The sequence below is a fragment of the Echinops telfairi genome, unplaced genomic scaffold (assembly GCF_000313985.2).
Source record: "Echinops telfairi isolate 266 unplaced genomic scaffold, ASM31398v2 ScPeMD7_2291;HRSCAF=2852, whole genome shotgun sequence".
In the NCBI taxonomy this organism is placed as follows: Eukaryota; Metazoa; Chordata; class Mammalia; order Afrosoricida; family Tenrecidae; genus Echinops; species Echinops telfairi.
In genome coordinates, this window is record NW_022106189.1 from 24829700 (window position 1) to 24841239 (window position 11540).

At 38.4% G+C, this 11540-nt stretch overlaps 1 protein-coding gene across 2 annotated transcripts in view; it reads right to left on the bottom strand.

The window, feature by feature from the left end:
- Positions 1-11540, bottom strand: part of CDH8 (cadherin 8) — a 472175-nt gene that overhangs the window by 155649 nt on the left and 304986 nt on the right. For both annotated transcript variants that reach the window (XM_045293654.1, XM_004704627.2), the window contains exon 8: positions 1001-1137. In XM_045293654.1, the coding sequence (XP_045149589.1) occupies positions 1001-1137 (137 nt within the window). The remainder of the gene's footprint in view (positions 1-1000; positions 1138-11540) is intronic.

The window sequence follows — 11540 nt, forward strand, 5'->3', positions numbered from 1 at the left end:
ATGGACGGAAGGAAGATAATCACATAGTATACAAAGTATATTTTACTTGGAAATAAAATGAACACCATTTCCCTTTTGCAAATTTTGACACAATAAAAAATTTGTGAGGCAAACTGAGAACCTTCAAACATACTGTAAAACTAAATTTTACCCAGAATTTTAGAGACCCAATAACAATGTCATTAAGTGCAATCAAAGGAGACATGCTCATTTAAAAACTGGCAGAAAGGCAAACATATGCGACTTAACAATCCTGAAAAACTTCACCTTGGTTAAAAAATAACTTACATCTCTACATGTAGTCAATGAAAAAATTTTAAATTGAAGACATAATTTTAAACAGCTCTTGATTACCGTGTAAAGGATATTAAACTGTACAAAATAAAACAAAACAACAGAAAGTCTATCATCTTACCTTCCCAAAATAAACATACTGAGGTAGTGTGAAATCTCCTTCAATATATTTCGCATGTATATGTGGATGCATATGTGTGTACCTAAAAATAAGTGTATTTTTATCTTGCTTAAGCATATATTATTTAAACTATAGTGCCTATTTAAATTTTATACATTATTTTTAACAAGAATTTACATTGAATATATTATAATTATTTCAATTTTAGTATTAAGGTTCATGGAAGCTTTTTTTTTTTAGTCTGTTCTTTTCTACTAATCCCCTCCCCACCCTGCCCTTATTTTACATTTTTTAAATATTTTCTTTCTTTCATATTGTTCCCTGGTCCTATGCCTGTGCTTTGGTCCACTTAACCAGATCTTCCTTTGATATATAAGAATGTTTCCTTGCCACATTTCTTGCAAGCTTTTGGTAATTTATCACAGCTTGAATTGTTTCATGAAGAGATGATTCATTTAGAGGCTCCTGGGGAATAATCAAACCAACCTCAAATGCCAAAATATCGAAGAGAAACAGGGACCATGTGCCAAGTAATCACTAATCAGAAATAAAATCTTGGGAGAAAAGAAGAATCCAGAAACTTACTAATTTCGGTAGCGATGATTGTTATATTGTGCCATACACTTAATTCTCTGTCGAGAGGTGTCGCCAGAGTGATCTTCCCATCGTCTGCATTAATGTTGAATTGTCTCTCCAGGTCAGTATGCCGGTCAATGGAGAATCTGCAAAACAGACGTATTTATAATCTCTGTCAGTGTTTATTTGATCTATCCGTTCCACAGCACATCTTTAGTATCCCCTGGAGAGCCATAGTTGTGAAGTCAAATGAAGTAGGGAACACAGTGGTATCATAATTTGTAAAACAGAATGACTGACTGGGGTACAAGAAACTTAATAATTATTGTCCAAGGAGTAATTAGCTACATATACAACATGGAGGTCATAAACTGCCATCCGTTTCAATAGGTAGAGTCTTCAAAAACGGATGCTGATGAAGAGTTAATTGGACAATCCATCACTTTTATTGGACAGCTTATGATAATTAGCAGCCACCAGAAAATATCATATAAAACAATGAACTCGAGCTCAAAGCAGGATGGTGCTAGGCAGTATGTTACTACGGCGCACCTCAAGAAAAATAGGTGTTTTGTAAAACTTAACAATTGCCTAAGCAACATTTATCTGCTTCTTTGTGTTGCTGTTGGATTATTTGGTCTTCATTCTTAGTAAAGTATTTCATCAGTTTCCCTGGTGGCGCTATGGCGAGGCACTTGTCTAACTATCCAAAAGGGCATCAGTTTGAAGGCAGCAGCCACTCAGTGAGCAATCACGCGGCAGTCAGTGCTGGTAAAGATGGCAGCATTGCAGAGCCGGTGGAGTCTTTCTACCACCTGCTCTAGCGCCACAGCGAGTCAGACGACTCAACGGTAGTAAGGAATGAGTTTGTAAGTCTTTGTCCACAGAATGCAATGGTGGATGATTCTCTAGTAAGTGATGATCTGTTGGTTTTTAGTTAAAGTACGTATGTGAACAAAGTTACAACCAAGGCAAATTATTTTGGACAAGTTATTGGGTGCTCTTTCAGACAGACAAAAGGCAGAGGTTTGGGGTCTAGAGTCAATGGCTACTCAGAAATACCAAGTATTGGGATAAACATAAAACAATTACATGCACATTTGTCAGTAGTCTTTTGTACCTCAAGAGTGTGTTAAAAGTTGAATTCAATAAAACTTCTTAAAGTCTTAAGTAGCACAAGATATAATGGTAAAGACTTCTCCATAAGTAAGCAATGAAATGAAACAAACTAGGATAGCATGCCTACCCAAAGAAGGGCACACGCAATTCCATTGTTGAAAAGAATGAAACCATTTCACTGCTGAAAAAAGTGATGGCCAAGGTGGCCTCTTGGGAAATGCCCATGAATTCTCTCTAGTCATCGATACTCACTAACCCCACATACAAAAAATGGTCTATGGCTATTTGCTGCTGAGCATGTTTCATTTTTCATATCATTTCTTCATAAATATGTATCACCTAATTATGAAGATAGATAAGGCTAGAAGGAGCCAAGTATCTATTGATCCTCTTTTTAGCTATTTCTTCCTCATTAAAAGTGGTATGCTCCCCTACACCCAAAGGCTACATAGAAAAAGGCACTCCTGTGAATTCCTGCCCATCAAAGATGATCAACATTTAAAGATTTGGCAATAATATTTTTAAAATCCCTTTTTATTGGCAACAGTTTAAATTGTCTATATGCTTTAACAACAAAGGAACAATAGCACCAAATTATAATTCCTAATCTGGTAATAACTTTATCACAAAGAAAATTTCAGATGTATACTTGCATCTATACACCCATGAGTTTACATAGAACCCCTCTTCCCACAATGATTGGAGCAATTCCTAAATAAAATAAGAACCAGAAAGTGATATGCATCAATAAATCCTGATTATGATCAAATATTTATTTCGAAACATTTCAATATTTTATATTATGAAAAGAAGATCAAAAGGCATTGTCCTAGGGAACAATGATGGTTGATTAGACCAATGAGATTCCTATTTTAACTGCAAAATAACTGTATAGACATGTGTTATGCTCCAAATATCATGTGCACTCTGGCTCTTAAATGAGCAAAAAAATGTCCAGAGGATTAATTATCACTTCCTGAATCATGTTCATAAATAAATTTTGTAGGAAAAACTTTGTAGAAAAACTGGGTTGTAGTAACTTTATTATCTCACTGCTGATATTTCACACATTCATCCGTCAGTGAATTTCCCAGAGGTCCTACTAACTGAGACTCAGACTAATCACGGATTCTTATGAACCCCAAGTGGAACTATGTGCCATGGCTATTAAGTTACTGTTTAGTAGTTGCCTAGAATTTGTGACCTACCAGGCCCCATGGGAACAATGACAGATTTTAGAAAGTGACATTAAAAAAAAAGTTGTTGTTTTACTTAGTACTTTATTCAAATTCATGCCACACAGATCTCAAATTTGGAGCAAATTCTATGTTTCTGGGAAAACTGGAAAATTAATTGAGCCTCAATTTCTTGACTGGTCAAAGGTCATGTATCTGTAGCCCTGTAGTGGTAATGGGGGTTAAAAATAACTCTGGAACAGTTATGGAGTTTACAAATAAAGCACACATAGTAGGTGCTACAGGTTAATTGTATTGATGTCGTCATCGCTGCTGCCATCAATGTCATCGCAACTGTTGTCATCTTCAACATTTCCCATGGAATCAAAGGGCTACCAGCTTCCCTGTTAGAAGTGTGGAGGATGCTCCTTTCTTACAGGGTTATAAATGGCGTAGAACTGCAAAAACATTTGGGGGTTATTTAACTTCCATAACTCTTAACAGAAGCAGGAATATTTCTCTCATTTTTTAAAGTTCCAGTTTATGACAGGCTTTATGGAGTGAGTCATAAGAATTTATAAAATATGCTATAAATACAGTCCTTTACTAAGATCAGAGGTAAGAATGTCATAATATTACTAGGTAACACAATGGAGGAAACTTGATGGGGGGAAAATGATTTAGTTGAAAATCCAGCTGAAAGTCTAGCTCCACTATTTTGAGAAACTCCTCGCTGCCTCTGCAGAAATTTCACACCTTTTATTGCCTACTAGACTTTATAATCAAGCCTCCACAGCATGGTTAAACTGTCATAAGATTCTGGCTCAATTTTATAGTCAACAAGCAGAGATTCAACACAAAATGTGTCTCAGGCATGACATTTCCATTCCTTCCTCCCTTGGTTACTTATAGAATGAATAAAAGAAATACCTAAGAAGCTACTGCACAGAACACAACTGGCCAATGGCAGGGCCAGATGAGTGCCTATTATTAACTCAAAGTCCACGCTTACACTAAGCATGTAAAGGGTCAACATATTCATTCCTAAAATGGCAATGGTATCAGGAATTCTAAGAGGAGGAGGAACATAATATAAGTGGCATGCTTCACCAGCATGTATGGGTGCTGGTCATTCTGTTAGAAGGCATTGTGCTAAGTGCTCTCAGATCCCACAAACAGTGACAGATCTTATAATGGCTTCTATTTTCCAAACCTGGAACTTCCACAGAGTCTAGCATATAATTTTCCTCCTAGTTTTGGAATATGCTGATTTGATTATATTATACAAATTGAAATATTAACGTTTGCATATTTAATTCTATATTGAAGTACATATGACTTATTGAATAAGGTGATCCAAAATTAGACTTTTCCTAAAACCCAGAGAATAAAAGTCTCTACCTTCCATCTTCTCTGGTGACAGTAGACAGATGTTTAATCCCCCATCTTAGTTTTATAAACTCTTCTCAACTCTATTGTTTGCAAACACTCCAGGGATACTCTTTCTAGCTGTTTATTCCTGGGCTTCAGGTAAAGTCCCTAGACCACAGGGTCTTTACATATTAATAATATCATTATAAGAGCCATGGGGGTCACAGTCTGAGTGCTTGGGGTCACTTTCAGTTTGAGTGGTTCATCTTCTGGCACTGTATCAGACAATGTGCCACTGCTATTCATAAAGCTTTTTGTAGCTCATCCCTCCAAAGTGGACCACTTATTGTTATTTCCTCTTTACTACCCCCGAATCCACGCGATGACAGTGTGTTCATTTTCTCTTTTCTGTCTTAGTCTGAAAGCTTCGCCAAAACCTATCTACTCGACTCTACTGGTATTTGAAATGCCGGTGGCAAAATGTCCAGCATCATAGCAACACATAAGTCGTCACAATGTGGCAAACTGACTGATAAGTAATGGCCTTCACCATACACTTCACTGTAAAAATAGTGCGGAAGCCATATCCCATCTTCTCTCCCTTCACAAGGGGGTAGGAGAATCAAACTCAATACCACTCCATGTCTAATTCCAATGAGGTTAAGGTCAAACTTGCTCCCATCTTGACATCTCTTTGAGAGTCAAGTGTGTGTGTGTGTGTTTGTGTGTGTGTGTGTGTGTGTAAAACCCAGCCTAACACAGACATCAGACATCTTTCCCTTAGCAGTTTCTATTACTCTGTTGCATTTGATAATTCATTGCAATGGCCACATGGAACTTACAGAGGATATTCATGACTATGAGACTTATTGGGGAAGTTAAGAGGTTACAATGCAGGATTAGAAATGCTCGGGAGATAGTCTTTAGTCAGGATCATTTTTTCTTGGCTATGAGCACAAGAGCACACTCTCTCTGACCCTTGACCTCTCAGCCATGTGGTCTTTGGCCTCTATCCTGCTCAACCAATGTGATGCATCTCCTTTAGTGCTGCTGACGAAAGCTCAAATGCACTCCCCTCTTCCATAAGCCTTCACACGATGGTCTTCCCCTCTAGCAAACCTAGCTCCCCCAATTAAGTGCCTGGAGACACTGCCCCTGCCTGAAGAAACTCAACTTTACTCGCACTGTGGACAAGGAGTTCCAGAGCGCCATAGCTTGCTCTAACTCTTGGTTCAGTTGCTGCTGTGGTAACTTCTCTGGTGTCTAGCCTTTCTATCTTCTGGCTCAAGGAAGTTCAACACACAGGACTCTTGGGGTCCACAGGGTTCATTGCAGTTATGGATCTTTGTTCTTGATTAGAAAGAGATCCCTCATTCTGCTAAGATGGCTTCTTTTATTCCCAATGAGATGGCAAAATTAACCATTTGCCACCTTAGCATTCCAAGATTTTGTAATCACACTTATCCCTGTTAATAGTCACTCATATCTGGATTACACAATCATAGAACATCATTTCCCTCCTTGTCTTACCCAGATTCATTAAGGAAAGTGGAAGTACACCCAATCTGCAAGGTTCCATTCAGTTTCTAGTAGACGTGATAAAGCCTATGGCTAGAAGAGCCACATCAAATAAGTCACTCACCACAGCCAGCATCTTGGATCATTTGTTCATTATATAGGTTGAATAACTATAGTTCAAAGATACAACTCTAACACACACTTTTCCTGATTTTAAGTAACATAGTAGGTCCTTGCTGTATGTGCAAAACTGCCTCTTGGTCTATGTACAACTAGGAACTCTACAATTTCCATTCTACACACACACATTATATATATATATATATTCTACATAGTTGAATGCTTTTGCATGGTCAATAAATCACAGGCAAACATCTTTCTGCATATAATTTCCTACCATATCACAGGCAAACATCTTTCTGCATATCATTTCCTACCATAACATTATCATACAAGAAAATGAAAAAAAAATTCACTGCCACCAAGTTCTTGCTGACTCATCTTGACCCCATAGGGCAGGGTAGAACTGCCCTTGTGGGTTCTGAGACAGTAACCATTGACAGGAAGAGAAAGCCCTGTCTTTCTCCCATGGAGTGGGCTGGTGCTTTTGAAATGCTGACCTTGCCACAAGGCCAAAGCATCACAACTGCATCGCCAGGGCTCCTCACAAAAATGGAAAGCTTAACATTTTTATAAATGTGAATGGTTGAAGTTTGCACATCCCCTCAGAAACCTCCACCACTGCCATGCCATGCTGTCTCCAGCTGTAGAGATTGTCTGGTTTTCTCTGACTTTCAGAGCCACCACTCTCCACTCCATCGTCTCAACTCTTCCCATCTCTGTCTTGTCATCCCGATATGTGATACAGATATATCAGTAGCAATAAAAGGCAATACTTAATTATAATGTTCCTATACATCATTTTTCTTTAGGCCAACTAATAGAAAATACTTTCAAAGAATCATTAAACATAACAAAAGTAGGGTAATGACAAATTTTAGGAACCAATGTGAAATGTAAATTTTGAGGGTAGATTTGTGGTAGATAATCTCAGAAGAAATCCTTGAAACCATTTTGTCTTTCATGGGTGTTCAGGAATTCTAGAATTGCCAATCTTCACAATGTTATCCCTAATTTTAATTTTTACTCTACATAGTTGAATGCCATAGTTACTCTACATAGCAGCAGGCAAGGAGAAGTCACCCCAAACCGAGAAACCAGAGACTCCTCAGTGAAAGCTCACCTGTATAATCTTAGTGGCAGTGTACGATATATTCCTAACCACCTAACTTCATCTACAACTAGAAAGAACACATATACTTCACAGAGCGATGCTTTGCCTCTGTGGACTTCATACATAGCACACTTTAGTTATCAAAGTAAAAATTAAGGTGATGAGTCAACACCTTCCATGGAAAGAAAGAAAGAAAACTATACTCACATCGGATTGTGATCTTGGGGCGTACAGCGTTTTCCACTAGGGAAATCTCACAACATTCTCTGCAGTGTTTGTCCATACCAGTGTTTACCACTTTAAGGTGTCTGCTGCTCAGACACCTCCACAGAACACAGACTTACAGCTGAAGTCACGAGAAAGTACCCTTAGATTTCAAGTTCACCCAGGAGGAGCCCTTCAGACCTGGCCCCGTGTTTTGTTGTCCTTCGTATTCTTAATATATCCTCTCAGTGATGCTCCAGTTAGCCACTGCATTTGCCTGATCTTTACTCTTGAAGCACAGGAAAGTAAGCTTACTTTATTCATAATAGCATCAGACAGGTAGAATTTTTCAATGCAGGTACCCAATCACTGCTTACTTGAGGGATACATTAATATTTACTAAGCATAAAACATTATGCCAAGGTAATATGAGGAGAAGGAGTGAATGGTGCAAGAAAAAAATGCTCACCAAAGCACTACACAGTCTTTCTTCTTCTTCTTTTTGTAATAATAATTATATATATATATATATACATACACACACACACACACAACTATTTATCTTACCTAAATTAGTATTTCTCAGGACAAAGATGTTGTTGAGTTAAGGCTACAAACTGATGTTATGGGAGTCCCTACCTTGTTTGGAAATGCTAATTGAACTTCTAGTGCTCTGATGATGGACATGCTTTGATATCAGTGGCTTACCCATTTCAGAGTCCCAAGGAGAAATTTAGAAGTGAACTTAAATAAGATAGCGTAAGTACAGGAGTCAAGAACAGGAAAAAAACATACGAGAACTTGACTTTAAAAAACAACAACACAACAACAAAAGCACAAAAACCTACTGCTCTGGAATAGATTCTCAGTCACAGTGACCCTATATAGTGCTTCTCAGACCTTGCAAAGCTTTATGGAAGCCATCTGCCTCATCTTTCTCCTACAGAGTTACTGGCGGGTTTGAACCACAAATGTTACAGTTAGCAGTCTAATGTTCACTCAGCAGTGATAGCAGGGCTTCCTTAATTGTGTTTGGGATGGGGAGGGAGCACTCTTATGCATCGTTGCTATTGTTAATAACCAAAAGCAACAGGTAACTTTCTCTGGAATTTTACTTACCATTGTCAAAAAGTGGAAGTAGCCATAATGTTCATCGACAGATGAGTGAGTAAACCACATGTCATACTATATACAATGAAGTACCACTCAGCCTGAAGAGCAAGGCTCTGAGAGTTGCTACAAAGTGGATGAATCTTGAAAAAACAATTAAGCTGAGTGAAATAAGTCAGCCATAGGACATATACTGTATGATCCCATTTAGATGAAATATGTATATGAAAAATGTATATGAAATAATATATAGGGGGAAATATATAGTGGTTGCCAATGGGTATGAGGGGGAGGAAAAGACCGTTATGGCACCAGGAAGAGTGAACTTCCACGGATGGTTGTGGAATCAGAGTGGGCTTCAAAAGATCAGTGAATCTTACTGGAAATTCAAGTCAAGACATGCTTGCCGTATCTTTCTGTTGGTGGGTAAACTGGGTGGAGACACCTACCATTGGTTAAAAAACAAACAAAGAAAAACCCCTTAACAATACTTTTATAGAAACCCAGAGGAAAATGTGCCCAGTATTACATTCCTAATGTATACTTTGGACCTAGTTTCTGTCCACCCTTTGAAGATCCAGGTCATGTGCTTTAGGCTACTGGAAGTTTACACTCTGTCCCTTTGACCGGGATTTGATGTGGAAACCCCACTAAGCAAACTGGCCTTTACCTACAACTCACCTGTAGCAGATTTAAGGAACCTACACACTCCATTGAATTGAAGGTTGAAACCCCCTAGTGTGAGAATAAGCAGGTAACTGCTATCCCAAGATTATAGAATTGGGATTTTGGGTTCAGATCTCTTGGTTTGAGGGCAATCAATGAATAGTGGCCAGGGACTACCACGTATTTACCATTTTAATGTTCTCCTTGCTTTATGATAAAATGTATTAACATATTAAATATACACCATTTGACTAAAGGAGTCTCTATTTTTGGGGGGTATTTTTCTGATACATATGGCTCTGGTTTTGTGCATGGGAGTTATTGAAAAATCTGTCCTATCGCCAACCCCCGTTGTTCTGTAAATAGCATCCAGTCACTTAAGCACTTAATCCGTATGAGGCAGCAATTCATACATTGTAGTCTGAAAAACTAATTTATACATGTATAATTCCCTTTTCTCAATAGTGTTTTAAATTCTATTAACATTGGCTAAACTAATGACACTATCAATAGAATTACTTTATGTCCCAGGGGGGATGATTTATAATGTTCTCTATCATAAAATAATAATAATGTCTCTAAAATGAACCTGAGATATATGAATGGGTGTGGGGTTTGCATTTAATTCTAGCCCCAATCTAAGAACATCAGTTCTTATGACTTGGCCTTACTTGATACCTTGGCTGTTATTTTAAAGTGTGGTGAAGAAACCAGATGGTGTCTGGTTATTGGCTATAACAGCATCTAGGGTCTTAAAGGATTATCTTCAAACAAGAAGCCATTTAAGGGAGGCACCAAGTCCTCATAGAAAGAGCACCCCAAACTGTGTGATCTGACCCAAGGATTGTAAGTAATAAAATCGAAATGCAAAGGAGGAAATAAGATCAGAGCTTAAATTCTGAACACCTCATTTGCAGAAAGTTATAATTGACAATAGAAGCCCCAAATCCATTTTCCGGGTCTCCTTGTGGATCAAGGCTCCAATGAATTCCATTTGACCATACTTCCGCCTTGCGGTCACACAGGGAGCTATGGAAAGTCTGTGGCAGATGTTCGAATGCAACACCTTACGATTTTATTTCCCTTTTGATTCATTTAAATCTATTTCAGTTAATATTTTCTGCTTTTGTTTTTACTAAGATCTTTCTCTGTTTTGTTGTGCTATTGCTGTTAGGTTTGTTAGTTATTTGTCTCCATTTATGTATTGTATGCTTTTCTGTATATGAAACTCAGAATAGATAAACCTACAAAGACAATAGCTGAATTAATAATTACCTAGGGGCATGGCAGGGAAGGCTGGGGGGAAATGGAGGGTTAGCAATAATGATAATGAGAAGAACAGGTTCTAAATTTGATGGTGGTGATGATTGTGTAACACTTCTTAATATTATCAAATGACTAATCATGTGCTATGTGAATTTTTATCCCAATAAAACTTTTGTTTCAGTCTGTAACTAAAAGATAATGGGATTTTCTAGGAACTTTTTGAGGCCCCCTGGTACTTTAAAAATGGCACAGGACAAAGGTGACTTCATGAATACAGGAAGAAATAACGGATGGATGAGAATAGTGTTTGTCTGCTTTTAAGATGCTTTCTTGTGAAGAATTTATTTCAAAAGACGGCACTGAATCCGCAACTCCAGGAGAGAGATGTATCTGATCCAAGCACATGGGAGCAGATGACGGGGGAGGAGGAGAGACTACAGCACATCCTGGCCCACCAGGCCTTGAGGACGATGACCCCAATTAGAACAGCCAGTAACAGAGAGGACCACAGGGCCAGTCCCACTATGTGACATGACGGCCCTCACTGACCCATGGCCATGTGGGGAACAACACCAGAGACACAGTGTGGGAATTGCACTCAATCTGATCACACCACACTGAGGCAAAGGACTGGGGGAGTGCAGCGGAACAGCAAAAGAATGGAGCAGCAAGGTCCCCAGTAAATGCTGAAGGTGGACTTTGGGGCCAGGGCAAGGTGCCCCAACAGACTTGACTGTAAAACACTCCTAAAGGCCAGCGATCCTTGAACTAACTACAAGCTTTTCTTTCTTGGTCTGTTTTTATTTGTTCTTTGTCAGTGGTTTGTTGTTGCTGTTTTGTTGTACATTGTTGCTTGGTTTTGCTCTGTCTTGTTTTTGTGCATGTT